Source organism: Eriocheir sinensis, chromosome 23, assembly GCF_024679095.1.
Source record: "Eriocheir sinensis breed Jianghai 21 chromosome 23, ASM2467909v1, whole genome shotgun sequence".
Taxonomy (NCBI): Eukaryota; Metazoa; Arthropoda; class Malacostraca; order Decapoda; family Varunidae; genus Eriocheir; species Eriocheir sinensis.
Window position 1 is genome coordinate 873,635 of NC_066531.1, and position 22,928 is coordinate 896,562.

Genomic DNA, 22,928 nt, shown 5'->3' on the forward strand with positions numbered 1-22,928 from the left:
TTCTATAATTCCTTCCCCTTCTGTCTCTCTCCAGCATATGACCACAGATGTTGTGACCCGTCTCCTGGGGTCTGTTCCCTTCTCCTATAATTCCTTCCCCTTTTGTCTCTCTCCAGCATATGACCACAGATGTTGTGTCCCGTCTCCTAGGATCTGTACCCTTCTATAATTCCTTCCCCTTCTGTCTCTCTCCAGCATATGACCACAGATGTTGTGTCCCGTCTCCTGGGATCTGTACCCTTCTCCTATAATTCCTTCCCCTTCTGTCTCTCTCCGGCATATGACCACAGATGTTGTGTCCCGTCTCCTGGGATCTGTACCCTTCTCCTATAATTCCTTCCCCTTCTGTCTCTCTCCGGCATATGACCACAGATGTTGTGTCCCGTCTCCTGGGGTCTGTTACCTTCTCCTATAATTCCTTCCCCTTCTGTCTCTCTCCGGCATATGACCACAGATGTTGTGTCCCGTCTCCTGGGGTCTGTTACCTTCTCCTATAATTCCTTCCCCTTCTGTCTCTCTCCGGCATATGACCACAGATGTTGCACCGACTAAACCAAACTTTCCAACTTTATTTAATGAATTTGCCACTAGCCTTATTTTAAGAATATTTTCATTAAGTAATTTATTGTTATTCCTCAGGTTCCAATATTCAGCAAACGAGAAGATATGTTCCTGACGCTGTGCGAGTATTCAGTTCCTATGTTGAGGGCAACCTGGTTTATCAAAATGACATCTGCTTATCATGAGTCAAAAGTAGCAGAATCAAAAATAAAGAAACGACAGCAGCCTGACATTGCACAAGGTAAACAATTAAATATATAGTACATCGTCACCTTCGTAAACAAACCGCCTTAGTCATTAGTTTTTACTTCTCAGGAAATCAGAAGAGAACTGTCATCATCTCATTTGGCTTAAGATTTAGGCAGGAATGAAAAGGCCAATTCTAGAACACTCAAACCCTGAATGACGAAGGCAACTATACAAAAATGGGCGTCATATGATGGAAAATTGATGCAGACAAAAACCCGGAAATCACTGAAAAATGACTTAGGCGATTATTTTATGAGGGTGACGACATGTAACATATCTTTTGTTTTAACCCCTTCGACCAGGTGTTAGGTTTACAACCATGGTAATGGATATGGGAGAGATAAGCCTCCCCCTTCCTCTCCCTTTCCAACAACCTCTTACATTTATAGCTTATAGTCATGGTACAGTAGAGCCCTACTTAGCGCGAGATCAATTAGCGCGAGCCGCCATCTACCAAGAAAAAAATTAATTGGCGCGAAAGCTTCAGTTAACGCGAGCAGCCACCACGACTGAATTTTGAAAATTGCGCCAAGCCGCCATGATGCGCGGTGGCCTGGGTGGCCTGCCTCACACCACAACACAGCCCCCCACCACCACTTCCCACATGGTCCCAGTCTCTCATGCTCCCTAACGTCGTCCTGCCCCCCCCTGGATCTGGGAGAACTAGGCCTTTCCCTTTCCCCCAACCCTCCCACATATCTCTCTCTCTTTGCATTGAATATTTGAGTTTTTTAAGAATTTTGTGCTATGAGTTAGTGGCTTCTTCCTCCCTATATTCCCTAAATCTTTACCCAGAAACTAGGTCCTTCCATCTTTTACATAAATTTCAGGAACAATGGAATTGCACAACAGAAAACCATTTTTTCTGTTTGGAGAAAGGACTTGGAAATATTATGTTATATTCTTACGACCTCATATACCTCGTTTATCCAGCATCCAAAACAACAGCACCCCCAAGACAATGGCACGGATCTTTTTTTTTTTTTTTTTTTTACGTCTTCGCCTATATTGCCGGTAGGCTTGCTTGAGGGGTCTGGATGGTAGTTGGCCCCAGCCCGTCATGGCGCAGGCAAGTGTTTATAGTGGCGCCATCTTCTCTTGGCTCATGCTGTCCCCCGGAACTTGTTCTTGATTCACTTGGACGGTTTCCTCTAGAGACCGGGTAGTTTTAAGCCACTCGGCAGTGACTGAAAAATCCAAGGTGGTAGTGTGGGGATTCGAACCCGCGTCGTCCATCACGTGGTGAATGTGGGCCCAGCACGCTGCCACTTAGCCACCACCTACCCGAAAGAGTAAAAGTTACAGAAAATAGGAAGTGTTAGGTGCTTACCTTGAAGCAGAAGTTGGAGATCTGCCAGAGACTTGAGAAACATGAGTCCAACCATAGTCTGATTGAGGAATTCGGCTGTTCAACCTCCACTGTCTATGAGTTTTGGCGGTTCTGTACGAGTAAGTCTCAAAACAACGGCAAAAGGTGTTATCCGGCACGAGCTTTCCCTCGTTTGCGCCGGATAAACAAGGTTCTATTGTAGTCATATAATTTTGTTTGTTAATCTGTCTTTGTTTTGTGTGAGCTGAATTGTAGCATTTGTCAAGAATAACAGTTGAGGCGTATAGTGTAAAAGGGGTGACCTGCCATTTTTATAGTTTTGAGAAAATCACGTTTAACCCGGTGGTAGCAGTGGGGATCATGTTTCTTAATGGTCCCTCTAAGCGAGAAAAATGAGAAAAAATCATCACTCACACAAACCATTTCATAATATATATCAAAGCATTTGTTTTCAGTTTATATATCATCTATTTTGGGGGGTTTATATCATGGCACAAATTTGGCCCGTCCCTGCTACACGGTAAAGCCACAAATTTGGCCCGTCCCTGCTACACGGTAAAGCCACAAATTTGGCCCGTCACTGCTACACGGTAAAGCCACAAATTTGGCCCGTCGCTGCTACACAGTAAAGCCACAAATTTGGCCCGTCGCTGCTACACGGTAAAGCCACAAATTTGGCCCGTCCCTGCTACACGGTAAAGCCACAAATTTGGCCCGTCACTGCTACACAGTAAAGCCACAAATTTGGCCCGTCACTGCTACACGGTAAAGCCACAAATTTGGCCCGTCGCTGCTACACGGTAAAGCCACAAATTTGGCCCGTCCCTGCTACACGGTAAAGCCACAAATTTGGCCTGTCGCTGCTACACGGTAAAGCCACAAATTTGGCCTGTCCCTGCTACAGTAAAGCCACAAATTTGGCCGTCGCTGCTACACAGTAAAGCCACAAATGTGGCCCGTCGCTGCTACACGGTAAAGCCACAAATTTGGCCCGTCCCTGCTACACGGTAAAGCCACAAATTTGGCCCGTCGCTGCTACACGGTAAAGCCACAAATTTGGCCCGTCGCTGCTACACGGTAAAGCCACAAATTTGGCCCGTCCCTGCTACACGGTAAAGCCACAAATTTGGCCCGTCACTGCTGCCAGATTAAAGAAAAGTTTTCAAAATTGTCTGTAACTGCTATTTATTCATGGATTTCAGCATTTTATGTGTTAATGGAAAGCTTGAAACAAAAGCCATTCGACTACATAAAGAAAATTACCATGATCGCAAAAATTATCCTTACTTTCAGGGTGAAAACAGATTGTTGGAGCTACATGTTCAGAAATTTGAGGTTTTGGGACACTTTCCTTTTGTATTTGATTATTTATGGATTGGTTTTGATGTTTTTAGTCACTAAATATAACTTTCATCAAGGGATATTTGATTATGTTAAAGAAAAATAACCCGAAACTTAAAAAATAGAACCTCATTCTTTAGGTCTAATAAAAAAAAGGTCAGTTTCCCTCCATGGTTTATGTTGAAAATATAGGTGCGGAAGGATTATGACTGTGTGACGTCACAGCTACGGGAGTAGGGAACGATCACTGCATTGGTTAAGCCACTTGCCTCTTTTAACCTGTTAACAGCGACGGGCCAAATTTGTGGCTTTACCGTGTAGCAGCGACGGGACAAATTTGTGGCTTTACCGTGTAGCAGCGATGGGCCAAATTTGTGGCTTTACCGTGTAGCAGCGATGGGCTAAATTTGTGGCTTTACTGTGTAGCAGCGACGGGACAAATTTGTGGCTTTACCGTGTAGCAGCGAAGGGCCAAATTAGTGGCTTTACCGTAGAAGAGCGACGGGCCAAATTTGGCTTTACCGTAGCAGCGACGGGCCAAATTTGTGGCTTTACCGTGTAGTAGACGGACAAATTTGTGGCTTTACCGTGTAGCAGTGACGGGCCAAATTTGTGGCTTTACCGTGTAGCAGGCGGGACAATTTTGTGTCTTTACCGTGTAGCAGCGACGGGCCAAATTTGTGGCTTTACCGTGTAGCAGCGACGGGACAAATTTGTGGCTTTACCGTGTAGCAGGGACGGGACAAATTTGTAGCTTTACCGTGTAGCAGTGACGGGCCAAATTTGTGGCTTTACCGTGTAGCAGCGACGGGCCAAATTTGTGGCTTTACCGTGTAGCAGCAACGGGCCAAATTTGTGGCTTTACCGTGTAGCAGCGACGGGCCAAATTTGTGGCTTTACCGTGTAGCAGTGACGGGCCAAATTTGTGGCTTTACCATGTAGCAGTGACGGGCCAAATTTGTGGCTTTACCGTGTAGCAGTGACGGGCCAAATTTGTGGCTTAACCGTGTAGCAGCGACAGGCCAAATTTGTGGCTTTACCGTGTAGCAGCGACAGGCCAAATTTGTGGCTTTACCGTGTAGCAGCAACGGGCCAAATTTGTGGCTTTACCGTGTAGCAGCGATGGGCCACATTTGTGCCATGATTTTAACCCCCCAAAATAGATGATACACAAACTGATCACAAATGCTTTGATATATATTATGAAATGGTTTGTGTGAGGGGTGATTTTTTTCTCATTTTTCTCGCTTAGAGGGACCATTAAGAATCATGATCCCCGCTGCTACCAGGTTAAAGAGACTGCCACACACTACACATCCCACACCGGGCGAGTTTGACAGAAAAATCATGCAACTTTAGCCTTATGAATCATCCCCTCTTAGGTTGCCTCTCCCTTAACTTGCCTCACCACATGATGCGGCAAGAATTCAGCCACCAGAAGCTGCCAAAAACTCAATACCGCCTGATTTGGTTGGGTCGCCCCTTTTACACTATACGCCTCAGTAGTACATATCCTCCTATATTTCTATGGTTCTTTTCATGGCAGAGTGGACCCAGACTCTCACCAGACTCTTGAGGGAGCAGCTGAACAAAATAGCGGAGATATACCTTGGCAACCCGAACTCCTCCGCGGCCACCCCCCCTGTGGGAGCACCACCGGGGAGCACAACGCCTGGGGGTACGCTGACATCACCCGCGTCAGTGTCAAGCAACCCAGGCAGCACACCAACTCAACCTCCACAGTCCTCACCACACAACCAGGGTGAGTCAGTTGGACTTGTAAGTTTGTAGTATGCATGTTATTTATAACTATTCAATGATATTAATCCTTCACTATAAGGCGCATGAAATGGGTTCAGTGGTGAATGCCAGGATTGGCACGAGGCTGCTTGCCTTTGTCCTGCAGTTGCCACTAGTGCATTTTGCATCCTATTTTTATCATAACTTTCTCTGCTTCTGTTATCCTCTTCATTTTATGATTCATTTTCATTATAACATAAGATTAGCTTTAAAATGAAATAAAACATTTGTATATAAAGAACAGACTCCAGATCATCATTACTCATGAGCCAGATGCAGGTCTGTCAGCATGAGGGGGGCAGCATCCTTAACCTCCCCGAGCTTTCCCAGGCTTCCTCCATGCATTTGCATCTGGCAAGCCTGATGTCAGTGGCAGGTGCAGGGGAAAGACCCCCTAGCCCCTCCTTTTGTTAAGGGGGTGACCAGGGAGGTGCAGAAGCAGCACCAGTCAGAAAGAAAAGCCCTGACATGTTTTATTACTCAGCAGTGATGCATTAAAATGCTAAACTGTAGGTTTAGGAAAGTAAGTCCGTGTAAAGAGAGTTGATCCAGAGTTAATAAAGACACAAGAAAGTATAGCAGGTTCTTAGTACTGTAGATGACAAATCTATTGGCAGCCTCACACATCTGGTACACAACCTCCTCGTGTTCAGTGGAAAAACTGTTTTTCCCTTTGGATCATGTGCCCAGACTGGCATATTAGGAAGTGCTCGCAGTGTGGTGGTTATGCAAATTGTGAGTTCACATACTGGGAGTCCAGACTGTACATGTAAATAGGGAGGGTTGCATACTTGACCACCACCTTGACCCAAGAACATTCTTTTTAATGAAAAAAAAGATTGTTTTGATTTACACCTTTTATTAATTAAACAAGGATTGTTTTATAATGTACTGTATATGTAACCAGGGAGTAGGCAGGGAGACATCTGCTGAAATAGGCGTAAGCCACTCCCAGTGAAGCATGGTGAGGGGCTGCTGCAAGCCTATCAAAGACCCTTCTGTGTCTTTTTTTTCTGTTTTTCTGTTGTCTCATTAACACCAGAAAGTAGTTCAGCTTGCTCTCTGAAGATAAATTCTCTTACTTTCCACACCCTATTGCATACAAGCAACACCCACATCAAAATCATCCTCAGAATCCTCAAAATTTATAATGTCAAGTAATTAACCCTTTCAGTACGGTGATGCAGACGTTGGCATCACAGTGTGGAGAGGATTAATCCTCTTCTAAACCCCTTAAGAAGTTTAGAAGAGGATTAAGAGGAAATGGAAGAGGATTAAGAGGTTTAGAAGAGGATTAACCCTTTCCATATGGTGACGCCAATGTCGATGTCACCATACTGAAAGGGTTAAAGCCCTGCCTCGGACTCTCCATCTGGGGAGGGGACCACAAATGTCTAGGTCAGACCCAGCTTTGTGATGCTGACCTAAACAGATGTCTTGATTTCTCTTCCAACTTCCACAAAGTGTATTTTATTTTGGTTCTAAATGACTAACTGTTATGGCACTGAATTTTAGCCAGAGGTGTGTAGATATTCATCTTGCTAAACTCAATATGTATTTATACCTTTTGTCTTTTCAGGGGTATCAGGGTCCTCCAGTGGGGCTACAACAACAGGTGCACCCGGGCAAACCACAACAGCCCAGCTGGCTCATGTGTTGCGCAACTGGAATTATTGCCTTCAGCTTGCCCACTTCATGTACCAGGTATGTTAAGTGGTTTCTGCAGGATGTTTGGATTTAACCCCTTGCATCCGATGACTCAGTATACGCGTCATTTCGTCTCTCGTAGCATATCCGAGTGACGCGTATACTGCGTCATGGTCATTTCAGCCAGTGTGTGTTTTATTTCTTCTCGGGTATTTTTTTTTTTTTTTTTTTTTTTTTTTACGTTGTTGCCTATTGCGCCGGTAGGCATCTTCCCGGTGGGGCCTGATGGTCGGCCCAAGGCTTCTTCCAGGTGGGGCCTGATGGTCGGCCCAGCCCGTTCTGGCGCAGGCGAGTGTTTATAGTGGCGCCATCTTGCATTGGCTCATGCTGCCCCGAAACTTCGTTTGATTCGCTTGGACGGCTTCCTCTAGAGTCCGGGTTGATGGGTGGTCTTCAGGACAGCATGTGGGTAGTTTTAAGCCACTCGGCGGTGACCGAAAAATCCGAGTGGTAGTGTGAGGATTCGAACCCGCGTTGTCCATCACGCGGCGAATGTGAGTCCAGTACGCTACCACTTCGGCCACCGCCTACTCGGATATGGGAAGGGCGCGCGATTTGACAGCTCGTAGTGAAGAGGTTAAATACAATATATGGTGACTAAGAAGCTTATAATGATATCTTGAGATCATAAAATTATGTTTGATGAAAATATTGGCACTTGAAATGTGTAATTCGGCACAGAATTGCTAATGAAATCATGTTCTCAGTCAGTCTGTCCTGCTGCAGGGTCACAGTCTTGCACTTATGTACACTAAAATTGCCATTAAGGACAAAATAGCTGAGATCATGAACATGTTTTGTTGACAGGAGCGCTGAAGTCATCCTCAAACTTAACTTAGCACTAGTTAGACCTCATCTCGATTATGCAGTTCAGTTCTGGTCCCCCTACTATAGAATGGATATCAAGATGTTAGAATCTGTACAGAGGAGGATGACAAAGATGATTCAGGGGGTGAGAAACTTGCCTTATGAAGACAGGCTGAAGCATTTCAATCTACACAGAAAGGCGAAGGTTGCGAGGAGACTTGATCGAAGTCTATAAATGGATGAAGGGCTTTAATAAAGGGGATGCCAATAAGATTTTAATAGTAAAAGAGCCATGTAGGATGCATAGCAATGGTTTTAAGTTAGACAAATGCAGATTCAACAAAGACATAGGCAAGAACTGGTTCACCAATAGAGTGGTGGACGAATGGAACAGGCTTGGGGGCCATGTTGTGGGTGCCAATACTGTAGATACATTCAAGAAGAGATTAGATAAAGCCATGGATGGTGAGGTAAGGTGGGGTTGAGTGTACAGGAGCTGCCTTGTATAGGCCAACTGGGCTCTTGCAGACTCCTTACATTCTTATGTTCTTATGAATACTCTTTCAAAGAACACTTAAATCAGTCTCCTTTAAGTCAGTAAATAACAAGCAATCAACATATTGAAAGGTTAAGTAGGAAAATTTGACACCCAATAGTCAAAAGAGCAGACATAGAACCCAAGGCTAATGAGCACTTCACCGGGAGAAAGGTGGGAGTGGCCGTGTGCCCCTCTCAAACCCTCACAAACGGAGTCTTCTAGTCCCGTCAGTTCGGTACCGCTGGACAGGCGGTCACAAGTCTGGAACAGTCCTCCGCACGGTTAAGCTGTGACTGGGAAGACAGTCCACACCGATGAAGCACTCAGGTCGCCAGTCGCTTCCACTCTGCCACACTGCAGACGCGGGCCTCACACCTCACCACGTATTTGGGGTCAAACCGAACTCTGAAACACTGAGTCCAATCCCGAACCCTGAATGCCTTGACACTGGTACACTCATACGCACGCACTTCTACTTTGAAGCGTAACACTCAAGCAAGTGAGACATTTTTTTCTCGGAAAATTTGTTCGTGATGAGAGGTGTTAGTGATCTGAGGTTCCACTGTGCTGTATTTGTTCATGATGAGAGGTGTTCGCAATCTGAGGTTCCACTGTGCTGTATTTGTTCATGATGAGAGGTGTTGGTGATCTGAGGTTCCACTGTGCTGTATTTGTTCATGATGAGAGGTGTTAGTGATCTGAGGTTTCACTGTGCTGTATTTGTTCATGATGAGAGGTGTTTGTGATCTTAGGTTCCACTGTGCTGTATTTGTTCGTGATGAGAGGTGTTTGTTATCTTAGGTTCCACTGTGCTGTATTTGTTCATGATGAGAGGTGTTTGTGATCTGAGGTTCTACTGTGCTGTATTTGTTCATGATGAGAGGTGTTCGCGATCTGAGGTTCCACTGTGCTGTATTTGTTCGTGATGAGAGGTGTTTGTGATCGAGGTTCCACTGTGCTGTATTTGTTCGTGATGAGAGGTGTTCGTAATCTGAGGTTCCACTGTGCTGTATTTGTTCGTGATGAGAGGTGTTCGTAATCTGAGGTTCCACTGTGCTGTATTTGTTCGTGATGAGAGGTGTTCGTAATCTGAGGCTCCACTGTGCTGTATTTGCCCAAAGGCGAGGGAATCAGGAGGCATAGGTTGGTATTGTCAGATGCTCCCACCCCTCACACCAAATACTTCCAAGGGCCAAAAAGGAGGTTAATCGAGTTCTAATGAGTGTTCTTTTAGGTTCACGGTACAGAAGAAGGCTCAGACTACCACCAGGGTCATAAAAGTACCCCTGGATATGCCCTAAACTCCAACGAAAGACTAGTAAATTAGGTGTTCTTGGGCGCAGAAATGTTTAAAAATATGGCCCATAACCTCTCCCACTGTCACCAGGTTCGCTAATGTCCTGGCTCATACTCCTTGTTGAACTTTAGTTTCTTATTAGCGTTCTTTTTGTAAGCAACTTGCTCCCACCTCCATGGACTGTATGATGTCTTGATCTGTTCCGAAACATGTATTGACTGCTGTCCACTGAATCACTCAATGGCTTTATATGCATGTGAGCTGGGTTACCAGATGTTTCTATATGCCAGTAAATATCTTATGAAGGAATATGTTGGTGGTTTTCACACAATGGAAAAGAAAATCCAATGTGTGAGCGTATGCCAACACAAAGCATGGCATTATGTGATTTTTTTTTTTTTTTTTTTTTTTTACATCTATCTTTCTTGAGGGGCCTGGATGGTAGTTGGCCCCAGCCCGTCATGGCGCAGGCAAGTGTTTATAGTGGCGCCATCTTCTCTTGGCTCATGCTGCCCCCCGGAACTCGTTCTTGATTCACTTGGACGGTTTCCTCTCGAGTCCGGGTTGATGGATGGTCTTCAGGACAGCATGTGGGTAGTTTTAAGCCACTCGGCGGTGACTGAAAAATCCCAGGTGGTAGCGTGGGGATTCGAACCCGCGTCGTCCATCACGCGGCGAATGTGGACCCAGCACGCTACCACTCAGCCACTACCTAAGGAGGCTGAGAGACACATGAACATTTGAGAAGTTTTGGGAATATTTTCTCTTTTTTTCCAAATATTTCCAGCAGACAGTCCCCTTAAGACACCTTTCTAAATGTTTTGAACATGACTGGGTCTTTTTCTGTCCTCATTTCGGGAGCAGTTCTTTTCACAATTTTTCCAGTGTTTTTGCCCTGTACTGCCTCCTGTGCTTGAAAAAATTACTTTGTTTTCCTTATAAAAACATTATTTTAATGGGTCTTGTAAATGCCTGGCCATTTTTTTCATCTCCAGCGCCTCTTCTACAGATTCTTTCTGCTGATGGTCTATTTTTATTTTACACGGCATCAAAACTGAAAATTTGCTGCAAATAATGTATAGGCACTAGAGTCCTTGTGTCATGCCCCGAGAGCATATTTTCTCTTTTTCCCTCTATTTCCCAACACATCCTCTGCATGTATCGAAACACACAAGAAATTAATCAAGATCAGGTATTCGCCGGCTGCCTGGGATTGAACCCACGACCAGCGTGACGAGAGAGCCGCTCCTTACCGAGTCGGCCAAAGAGGGACCCCACAGGCTAAGAGGGTCACGGGAGGCTCGTTCATCAGGCATAATCGCCACACTACACTTGTACAACTGGCTGGTGTTGGGAGCCATTTTTGAGATGTCTGTAATACTCTCAGTTATGCCAAAGTGATGGTTGGCAACAAACACACGATGGAAAGTACGGTGCAAAGCTAACAATATATACTGACTCCATGGCAGCAAGACAGAATACCATCAGCAGTTATGAGATGCATGACTTGTCTTGGTTTAGTCGGCCACTGCCTGGAAGTGAAGTGATGGTCAACTCTGTAAACCTGTTAGAAGTGAAACATGTGGCATGGAATTTGAAACATTTGAAAAGTACTGAAAGGAATATAAATCATGAAAATTAAGCGTGCCTAGATCATAATTCTGCTCTATTAACCCGGTAGCAGCGACGGGCCAAATTTGTGGCTTTACCATGTAGCAGCGACGGGCCAAATTTGTGGCTTTACTGTGTAGCAGCGACGGGCCAAATTTGTGGCTTTACCGTGTAGCAGCGACGGGCCAAATTTGTGGCTTTACCGTGTACCAGCGACGGGCCAAATTTGTGGCTTTACCGTGTAGCAGCGACGGGCCAAATTTGTGGCTTTACCTTGTAGCAGCGACTGGCCAAATTTGTGGCTTTACTGTGTAGCAGCGACGGGCCAAATTTGTGGCTTTACCATGTAGCAGCGACAGGACAAATTTGTGGCTTTACCGTGTAGCAGCGACGGGCCAAATTTGTGGCTTTACCGTGTAGCAGCGACGGGCCAAATTTGTGTCTTTACCGTGTAGCAGCGACGGGCCAAATTTGTGGCTTTACCGTGTAGCAGCGACGGGCCAAATTTGTGGCTTTACCGTGTAGCAGCGATGGGCCAAATTTGTGGCTTTACCGTGTAGCAGCGACGGGCCAAATTTGTGGCTTTACCGTAGCAGAGCGACAACAAATTGTGGCTTTACCGATAGGCCAAATTTGTGGCTTTACCGTGTAGCAGCGATGGGCCAAATTTGTGGCTTTACCATGTAGCAGCGACGGGCCAAATTTGTGGCTTTACCATGTAGCAGCGACGGGCCAAATTTGTGGCTTTACCATGTAGCAGCGACGGGCCAAATTTGTGGCTTTACCGTGTAGCAGCGACGGGACAAATTTGTGGCTTTGCTGTGTAGCAGCGACGGGCCAAATTTGTGGCTTTGCTGTGTAGCAGCGACGGGCCAAATTTGTGCCATGATATAAACCCCCCAAAATAGATGATACATAAACTGATCACAAATGCTTTGATATATATTATGAAATGGTTTGTGTGAGTGATGATTTTTTCTCATTTTTCTCGCTTAGAGGGACCATTAAGAAACATGATCCCTGCTGCTACCGGGTTAAAGGCTTTATTACTACCAAAGGCAACAAAAACTTTTATAAAATTTAATCAAAATTTTCTCTGGTAAGGTAATGTTTTTTTCACTATGTTAAGGTTCTTGCCTTACACTATGTAGGATATTTGCTGTTGCCTCCCAGATATAAATATGTCTAATGCAGTTGAAATACCTGAATTGAATTAATTTGTTTCATTGCTGCATTTGTATAATTCTGATAAAATACTTCTCAAATTCCTAACTTTACTCATATGAATATGCATGTTAGTTTAACCCGGTAGCAGCGACGGGCCAAATTTGTGGCTTTACCGTGTAGCAGCGACGGGCCAAATTTGTGGCTTTACCGTGTAGCAGCGACGGGCCAAATTTGTGGCTTTACCGTGTAGCAGCAACGGGGCAAATTTGTGGCTTTACCGTGTAGCAGCGACGGGCCAAATTTGTGGCTTTACCGTGTAGCAGCAACGGGGCAAATTTGTGGCTTTACCGTGTAGCAGCGAGGGGCCAAATTTGTGGCTTTACCGTGTAGCAGCGAGGGGCCAAATTTGTGGCTTTACCGTGTAGCAGCGACGGGCCAAATTTGTGGCTTTACCGTGTAGCAGCGAGGGGCCAAATTTGTGGCTTTACCGTGTAGCAGCGATGGGCCAAATTTGTGGCTTTACCGTGTAGCAGCGACGGGCCAAATTTGTGGCTTTACCGTGTAGCAGCGAGGGGCCAAATTTGTGCAGTGATATAAACCCCCAAAAATAGATGATACATAATCTGATCACAAATGCTTTGATATATATTATGAAATGGTTTGTGTGAGGGGTCATTTTTTCTCATTTTTCTCGCTTGGAGGGACCATTAAGAAACATGATCCCCGCTGCTACCGGGTTAAAAAGAACATTGCTATAGCTTGTGGAGTATGTTCCATAACTAATGATTTATCCCTTGATCTTACAGGAAGGGCTCCTTGATCGTCAGGAGCTTTTAGAGTGGGTTGTTGAAGCATTTGTGCGTTGGCGAGGACCAGAACACGATGTAGTTATGAGGGTGGTGTTGCCCTTGCCTCTACAATACTTGGATGAAATAACACAATCTGAGTATCTTTCCCGCAAGTTGGCGCACTACTCGGCTGCCAAACTGACACAGCTCTGCCACGATTCAGGTTATTCTTCACCAAGACCTCAGTCACCTGTTAATCCAAGCAGTAATGGGTTAGTAGAGTTACTGTGCCTTTTTGTTTCTTTGTCACATAGTTTGCATGGTAGTTCCTGTCAGAGAGGTTACTTTTTTGCACATTAGCAATTATAAGTACAGGTAACTCGATTTACGTGAGTATTGTGTCCTTGAAGAGGTCGTGTAAATCAAAAACAATGTAAATCAAACAAGAGGTAGGTTTGTACCTTTATTGCCTACTGTATCACTCTGACTCCTCTCCCTCTCGTGGTTCCTCCTCTGGCTGCCCTTCCCCTCGTGGTAGCACAGCAGCGAGGGTGTTGCTGTTGTTGAGTAGTGTGGCAGCGTGGGTACTGTATTGTTGTTCAAGTGGCGCGCGGGAAGAACTGAGCTCAGCTGTGTGGCCGTGTGAGTCCAGTTGCGTGAGACATCTGGTGGCCACTCCATAAAATATCGCGTATAAGTGAAAAAAACGTGTAAATTAAACATATATTTGGATTTTGGACCCTGGGTTATTTAAAAACGCGTAAACCAAACTCGCGTAAATCGAGAGTTACCTGTATATACAAGATACGGAGGAGATTTGTATTGATTGTCATTTGTACTATGTCATTGTCTTCATCATTTCCTTATTTCTAACAAACATTGGGTGGAGGAATTGAAGCAGGCTATCTAAGTTATTTCATTAGTTCTACAAAAAATTGACAAATATTGCACAGCGTAATATTTAATTTTCAAAAGGGATGTTTTCCAGGATGATAATATTGGAAAACATGTATATTTTTAATTTCAGGATAAATGTGAGTTCTCAGACAACAGGTAACAATCAGCCTGCTGGACCCACTGTCAACCCCCTGATGGCCACCTTCCAGGAATTGCTGTCATGTCACCAGCACCGCCCAGTTGTCCGGGCAACCTCCTGCTTCATTCAGGTAATAAAAATAGTCCATTTGTAGTGCGGCGACTATGCCTGATGAACGAGCCCTCCATAACCCACATAGCCAGGGGTGTATCTCTTTGGCTGGCTCGGTAGGGAGTGGCTCTCTCGTCACGCTGGTCATGGGTTCAGTCCCAGCCCAGGCAGCCGGCGAATACCCTCTCCTTGTCTTGATTAATTTCTCATGTGTTTTGATGCGCGCAGAGGACGTGTGGGACCGAGAGAGTAATAGAAAAAGAGAATAGAAAATCTCTTCATTAAACATTCTCGCACTTTGCAAGAATATTGTCGGCACAGAATACAAAATCTCAAAATAGCAAACCATTGAAAAGCATATGAAGGGTAGGTTATGCGGTTGACACCATCTCTTTTAATGATTTTACCTAATTTCTCCCAGAATTTCTGATTTCATTTCACAGTTACACTGCACACATACATTTGTCTTTTTTTTTTGGCAGGAAAGATAGGCATGATAAGTAATGAAAAACCTCGTTAAATGATACTTTAACCCTGGGATAAGGAACTGCAGGAACTACTTTGTTTAGCATCCTTTGCAAGAACTACTTTGTTTAGCATCCTTTGCAAGAACTACTTTGTTTAGCATCCTTTGCAAGAACTACTTTGTTTAGCATCCTTTGCAAGAACTACTTTGTTTAGAATCCTTTGCAAGAACTACTTTGTTTAACATCCTTTGCAAGAACTACTTTGTTTAGCATCCTTTGCAAGAACTGCTTTGTTTAGCATCCTTTGCAAGAACTACTTTGTTTAGCATCCTTTGCAAGAACTACTTTGTTTAGCATCCTTTGCAAGAACTACTTTGTTTAGCATCCTTTGCAAGAACTACTTTGTTTAGAATCCTTTGCAAGAACTACTTTGTTTAACATCCTTTGCAAGAACTACTTTGTTTAGCATCCTTTGCAAGAACTACTTTGTTTAGCATCCTTTGCAAGAACTACTTTGTTTAGAATCCTTTGCAAGAACTACTTTGTTTAACATCCTTTGCAAGAACTACTTTGTTTAGCATCCTTTGCAAGAACTGCTTTGTTTAGCATCCTTTGCAAGAACTGCTTTGTTTAGAATCCTTTGCAAGAACTACTTTGTTTAGAATCCTTTGCAAGAACTACTTTGTTTAACATTTTTTGATGGTATTGAAAAATAGTGGAACAAACTGCTAATCATTAGTACATTATGTGTTTGCTGTTATGAACCCTAGAATCAGTTCCATATCAATGAAATCAATTAATCAATCAATCAAACAATGGGGGCATACGCTGGGGCACGCGTCGCCTCACCCTATGATGCCAAGCCCCGGGGGTCCCTCCGGGTGAGTCTCCATGCAGGCCACCTTCCTGTCCTGAGTACCTCCCGGCAGGATTTATCGACTTCATCAAGCCATGAACTCCGTGGGTGTCCCCTTGACCTCATCCACTCAAGATTGTCTCTTACAAAGACAACCTGATGAGCAGGTTCAGCTTCTGGTAATGTGCCACGCTCTTATAGCTGGAGGTGGCGTTGGTGGACTATGCAGGTAATATATGTTGAATCAGTCTCACGGAGTAGTCGCCGGTTTGACACAAAGTCATTCCAGCGATATCCCATGATTCTGCGTTGACACCTATTACCAAAGGCATCAATCCACCTCTCCAAGCCCCAATTTTTAGTGTCCATGTCTCACAGCCATACAGTAAGACAGGGAGCACAAGGGACTTGAAGATCCAGATCTTTGCTCCTCTGCACAGGTATCAACAGCACCATATACTTGTGTTGAGCGAGTCCATAACACCGTGGGCCAAGCCAGTCCACCTTAAGACGTTTTGGCGAGACTCACCATTGTCCTGAACTATGCTATAGTCTATCGACTAACTTGAGTTATATGCATATGTGAGCCAGGACCTTCAGCCTCTTGAGATGGAACACAGTAGCGGTGCATCTCGAGATTCTTCATGACCTGCCATGAACCTTGAGTGTTGCAACAACAAGCCTGTGGTCAGTTGGAAAGAACTCAGCACTCCGGTAAACCCTGCAGTTCTGGAGGATCCTCCAACGAGTACTTACAAGGATGTGGTCCATCTCCTTAGCTACCCCTCCGGCATCACTGTACCAAGTCCAGTGGTGCAGCTCTGGTCTCTGGTACCAAGAACCCACAATTCTCAACCCCCAGGATGTTGCAAAAATTCAAGAAGAGAGAGCTGTTGATGTTCCTGGTACCAGAACCTTGGGAACCAACACATAGCTCGTAGCCAACCCTGTCAGTGCCAGTAGTAGCACTGAAGTCACCCAGGACAATGAGTGTGTCCCGGGGAGGGCACTGGTCTAATAAGGAGTCGAGTTTGGTGTAGAACGTCTTTTCTTCCGTTTCACGCATCTTGGTAGGAGCGTACGCTGCAACAAGAGACATGAAGCCCAGTGTGTTCCTCAGCTTCACTCACATTATACACTCATCAACCGGAGCAACCTCACCTCAACCACATGGCAGGAGTTGGCTGAAGATGCCCAATGCTACCATCATGAGACGGAAGCCATTGCTCATGCCGGACCAGTAGAAGGTGTAACTCCCCTTACTGATCTCGCCACTGCCAGGCCTCCTTGTCTCAGAGAGTGCCACTATGTCCACCCTCAGCCTTCTGAGCTCATTCGATAGGTGGGGCAGTCGCTCATCGTCTGAGTTTCCGAATGTTCCAGGATCCCACATACAGAGCCCTCTGAAGGTTAACCCCGGGTCTGGTTTTGCGGGCGGGTGCAGCCTCTGCACCACCCCAGCCACCCCCAAAACAAAAAGAGGGACTAGGGGATCCTTCCTCCTCTGAGATGCAGGGGTCCCATTGGCTTTGCCCTGCACCTGTCACTGACGGCAGGCTCCCCGGATGCGGATGCATTGGGGAAGCCTGCCACACGATAAAGCCTCCCAGTGTGGCCAGATTAGGGCCTGACCTCTACTTTTTTATTTGACTTTGGCAAGGGTAAGGTTATTTGTAGGGGGAGGGGTGCAAATACCTCCCCAACCAGCCCAGATTGGGGGCTGGACTGTCTGCTCTCCATAGGGCAGGGACGCAGGACCCCTGGGAGGATTAATTCCCCGGCTACCCAAGGGAAGAAGCAGAAACATGAGAGAGAGAAAGAGAAGGAAAGACAGCTTGGGGAGGTTGAGGACGTTGCATTCCTCATCCAGACAGACCTGCCCCTGCCATATCCTGAAATGTCTTCAACATATTTCAATAAAATAAAAAATTACCAGATTTTTTATTGATAGATTTATATATTTATTTTATTTATTTATTTATTTATTTATTTTATTTTTTTTTTTTACGTTGTTGCCTAATGCGCCGGTAGGCATCTTCCCGGTGGGGCCTGATGGTCGGCCCAAGGCTTCTTCCAGGTGGGGCCTGATGGTCGGCCCAGCCCGTTCTGGCGCAGGCGAGTGTTTATAGTGGCGCCATCTTGCATTGGCTCATGCTGCCCACCGGAACTCGTTCTTGATTCGCTTGGACGGCTTCCTCTAGAGTCCGGGTTGATGGGTGGTCTTCAGGACAGCATGTGGGTAGTTTTAAGCCACTCAGCGGTGACTGAAAAATCCGAGTGGTAGCGTGAGGATTCGAACCTGCGTCGTCCATCACGCGGCGAATGTGGGTCCAGTACGCTATCACTTCAGCCACCGCCTACCCATGACACATTATTGAAACAGTGGCCATGATGAGCACCAACACCACTTATCAGTATCAGGACACCTCTCCTCCCAAGATTGACCTCTCTTTCGGCCTCCTCTTTGGATTCTTTTTTTTAGGAGCAGCGAGTAGCGGGCTTTTTGTTTATTATTATTGTTTCCTTTTTTTTGTGCCCTTGAGCTGTCTCCTTCGTTGTAAAGAAAAAAAAATACCAGTGTATCCTCTATTTTTTAAGAAGCTGACCTGAATACATGACAGAACTTTTACTACTGGGGAAAAGAAGAGTAAAGTTTGGTCTCTTCCTCATTGCCCGGTGCAGCAACAAAATCATCACTTTCATCAACTGCTGGCTTGGCTCCTCTTTGCTAAAATTCACAGCAAATCTCTCACCATACTGGCCACAAAAATTAATCCTGCACAATTGAATTTATTGCACTGATAAACAGAATAGCAGTGGTATTGAGTCCATTAAAAAATAAAAAAAATAGAAAGTTGTATTTAGCAGGTAAGAAAAATTCCTTTGAATATGGTAATGAATGCCTTGATCTCAGTTTTGGCAATTAATTGATATTGGAAAAATTGGCTCCAAAACTTATACAGGTAACTCTCGATTTATGCGAGTATTGTGTCCTTGAAGAGGTCGTGTAAATCAAAAACAATGTAAATCAAACAAGTTTGTACTTTTATTGCCTTCTGTATCACTCTGACTCCTCTCCCTCTCGTGGTTCCTCCTCTGGCTGCCCTTCCCCTCGTGGTAGCACAGCAGCGAGGGTGTTGTTGTTGTTGAGTAGCGTGGCAGCGTGGGTACTGTATTGTTGTTCAAGTGGCGCGCAGGAAGAACTGAGCTCAGCTGCGTGGCCGCGGCGCTGTGTGAGTCCAGTTGCGTGAAACATCTGGTGGCCACTCCATTAAATATCGCACATAAGTGAAAAAAACATGTAAATTAAACATTTATTTGGATTTTGGACCACGCGTTATTTAAAAAACGCGTAAACCAAACTCGCGTAAATCGAGTTACCTGTACTGCCAAAATAGTGAGATCACTTTGCATGGTAAAAGAGTTCAACTGGTTCTAAGCCAAAATACTCTTCCTTGTAAAAAGTACTAGTCATTCTTTATTTGAAATAATAAACTACTGACATTGTGACCACAAAAACAATAACTTTCCCTTTTACAACCACACTGACTATGCAAGTATTTTGTATATAGCTTAGCAAACCTTTTATGTGTGGAATTGCTTGAATCTGTGATGAGCTATTGAGTTTGGCCATTTCCTTCTGTTTTAACCCTATTCAGTCTTTACAGAGGCTTCTTAAATTCATCCTTGCTTACACTTGGAACTTCCAGGCTCAGCACACCATTCTCCTCGCCACCTCTCTCCTGTTCACCTCGATCACTGTTGTAGAATTTGATGTAGAAATTTTCACCTTGATCACTGTTGTAGAATTTGATGTGGAAATTTTCTGTGACCTTTGCTGTCTCCTCACTGTTATTACTGACATTGGCAGTTGCGTCTTTTAGTTCAAATCAGTTTTATTTTACAAGAATCTAATCAGTTGCTGAGTATCCACTTTAAAATCCAGCTTGTTCCTTGGCTTGTTTGTTTGTGGTTAGCTTAGTAGAAGAAAATTTGTAAGCTACACGGAGTATACTTATTGCTCAGTCATTCCTTGAATTTTTTAGGTTGCCTTTTTTTGTCAATATGTTTTTGGCATTCCTCCAGACTCAAGGAACTCTGTAACTGAAAACATTTTCTACATAGTTGAGCTGGTTTTCAAATGTATGAAATTGCCTACAGTTTTATCATGTCTTGCTTTACTTCTTTTTAGGCCTTTCAAAGCTTTCTCACTGTATCCAGTGTCACAGTGGAAGCCTTCAAGTTTATGATTTCATTCTCTTCACTGCTTCCCACTTTCAATCCTCTTCCAGTTTTTTAACCTGACTTTTTTTCCAACATAATTATAACAAACTTCTTTGAAATTTCTTATCCTCCTAAGTTGTTACTCCTCTACTCTTGCTAAAGGAGCAATAACATCTGCATGCACAATATTTAACCCATTTACATGGAATTGGAAAAATAGTTTAACTTTTGCCATTTATTGCAATATTTATAGGGCAAGTAAAGCATTAAAAGTTGGCATATTTTGTTTATTCCTATGTAAAAAAAATCTGTAACATTTAGAGTATTAGGGACATTAATGTTCATTCCACCCACAGGCAATTACACTTGACTGCCCAACTGCCATGGTATGGAACAATGCCGGAGAAGGGAAGGCATCGTCATGGCTCACTGGCTCCCCTCTGGACCTTCTTCCCTGCCCTCCCTCAGACCTGCCCATGCCCCCACGCTATAACAACCAGCACGTCAGGGCACAGCTTCGCATGATGGAGGAACACATCCGCCAGCGAAGCCGTGCCGCAGAGAACAGATGGTCACTGGATAAGTATGCTGTTAATGTGGCTGGATCCACCATCAACAGGGTGCTTGGTGCGCTGGACTCCCTTGACCGCCACTGCTTCGATCGAGTTGACTCCAATAACTCTCTTGATACTCTCTACAACAAGATATTTGGTTCTTCAAAGGAAACAACAAATGAGAATCCAAGTAGCAACAGCAGCTGTAGCAGTAGTGCATATCCTGGAAACAACAGTAGCAGCAGCAGCAGCAGCAACAATGCGGCCAACAACAGCGATGAAGCAATTGTGAGGACGCTATGTGAGTGGGCCGTCTCGGTGCAGCGCTGCGGAGAACACCGAGCCCTGGTAGTTGCTCGACTCCTAGAGAAGAGACAAAATAACCTGTCACAAGCTGAAAATGACATGCCAGATGAAAAAGACTCTGTGACCTCAAACCAGATGGCAACACCGGGGGGATGCACCTTTCAGGGATTGTTGCTGAAGTTTTTGGACACCCAGGCACCTGTTTACGGTGAGCTTTCTTCAAGTGATGCCATTAGTTTTGTATTAACCCGATGGTAGCAGCGGGGATCATGTTTCTTAATGGTCCCTCCAAGTGAGAAAAATGAGAAAAAATCACCCCTCACACAAAGCACTTCATAATATATATCAAAGCATTTGTGATCAGATTATGTATCATCTATTTTTGGGGATTTATATCATGGCATAAATTTGGCCCATTGCTGCTACACGGTAAAGCCACAGATTTGGCCCATCGCTGCTACACGGTAAAGCCACAAATTTGCCCCATTGCTGCTACACGGTAAAGCCACAAATTTTGCCCGTCGCTGCTACTGGGTTAATGTCTTCCATATTTTTCTGTTCAGAGTAAAGTGACAACTTGGTTAAATGTTTTCCTTTCTTACAGATGAGAATGCATTGTCTGTCAGATCGCAGGAGTTTGGCAACTTGGTACTCTTGTTTTCGGAGTTGATTCGTCAAGATGTGTTTAGTCACGACACTTACATGTGTACGCTCATCTCTCGAGGCGACCTTGCCACAGGAACGCCTGACCTCAAAGCTGACTCTTCATTTGGGGAAAAGAAAGAAGTAAGTAGACATCCCTGGGTGCTTAGTTTATCAGCAGAAGTCAAGAATCTCACCAAGCTAAACCAGGATATGTAATAACTAACAGAGTAGCACTGTGAATTTTAATCCAGAAAACAATTATTGTTCTTTAAAACATCTACAAACTCATTCCTCATAGCTAGCACCAACCCACAGTACCTTTTCTTTATTATGTTCAAAGTTTTAAATTTTTTGTCTGATCACAGGTTTCAAAGTTTGCTTATTAATGTATATTGTGGGGAGCATTTGACCATGGCTCCATTTTGATTTTTTGCTTAAAAATGTATTAAAAATATAATGAATTTTATATACATACCTGTAGTGAGGTATTCACTGACGAGTTTCAGATAATTTCTAGCAATAAGTTATAAATAAGAAGAGCATTTTGAAAAAAGAGTCACATCCTGGAGTTATCCATTGACCAGCATTGATCAAAGGAACACCTTATACTGTGTACAGTATTGTCCTCCCTGCCTTACTCTATGGCTGTGAGACATGAATAGTGATTTAGTGAGCTAGATTGATGCCTTTCGTATTATGTGTCTGTGCAGAATTACAGGGTGTCGCTGAAATGACTTTGTGTCACACCGGCGACTGCTCCATGAGACTGATTTGACATGTATTACCTGCATAGTTCATCAACACCATCTCTGGCTCTTCGGGTATATGGCACACCACCCAGAAGCTGACCCTGCTCGTCATATTGTTTCTCTAAGAGACAGTGTGAGAGTGGAGGAGGTACATGGTGATGGGAAGGGGCCTGCATGGAGAACTTGCCCAGAGAAACCCCCGGGCTTGGAGGTGGGCGAGACATGAACTTTTTTTTTTTTTTTTTTTTTTTTTTTTTTTTTTTTTTTTTTCTAATTGTTAATTTTTCAGATATTCGTTAAAAAGGCTCCCTTATGCTCTCTTTAAGCCCTTCAGCACCGGTATGTATGCATGTACATGATAGGGATGCACTACGATAAACCGTCACGTCCGGGTGTACGTGAAATTTTCTGTTGTTTCAAAGGGCGGGTAAATACAGGCGGTATAGTGTATTACACTGTGTTTAGGGGGCGGTACTTTGTACTGGAGATACCCTGAAGCTCCGCCCACAATCACTCAAGTAAATCAGTGACTGCCATGTCACGAGACGTCACAGCATCTCAAGGCTGGCTGGCTCAGGGCTGCCATTTGGCACTCAGTGCTTGTCTGGCTTCTATAAGAGAAGGATTATATCACTGTGTGTCCCTAGCCCGGCCATCTTGTATTCACTACAACCGTTGCACTCGCCCTGTCAGTCAGCAGTAGTTCAGAGTCTGGCTCTGAATATCTGCCAGGTGATTCTACTGAAGAATATAGTGATGAGTTTTCAGACACCGTGGAGCCAGT

The 22,928-nt window shown here is 44.5% G+C and overlaps 1 protein-coding gene across 1 annotated transcript in view; it reads left to right on the forward strand.

Moving 5' to 3' along the window:
• LOC127002316 (mediator of RNA polymerase II transcription subunit 12-like protein) overlaps nucleotides 1-22,928 on the forward strand; it is a 95,386-nt gene that overhangs the window by 8,840 nt on the left and 63,618 nt on the right. The window contains exons 4-10 of the mRNA XM_050868125.1: nucleotides 640-802; nucleotides 5,028-5,243; nucleotides 6,861-6,985; nucleotides 13,215-13,468; nucleotides 14,224-14,362; nucleotides 20,247-20,958; nucleotides 21,355-21,536. Of these exons, the coding sequence (XP_050724082.1) occupies nucleotides 640-802; nucleotides 5,028-5,243; nucleotides 6,861-6,985; nucleotides 13,215-13,468; nucleotides 14,224-14,362; nucleotides 20,247-20,958; nucleotides 21,355-21,536 (1,791 nt within the window). The remainder of the gene's footprint in view (nucleotides 1-639; nucleotides 803-5,027; nucleotides 5,244-6,860; nucleotides 6,986-13,214; nucleotides 13,469-14,223; nucleotides 14,363-20,246; nucleotides 20,959-21,354; nucleotides 21,537-22,928) is intronic.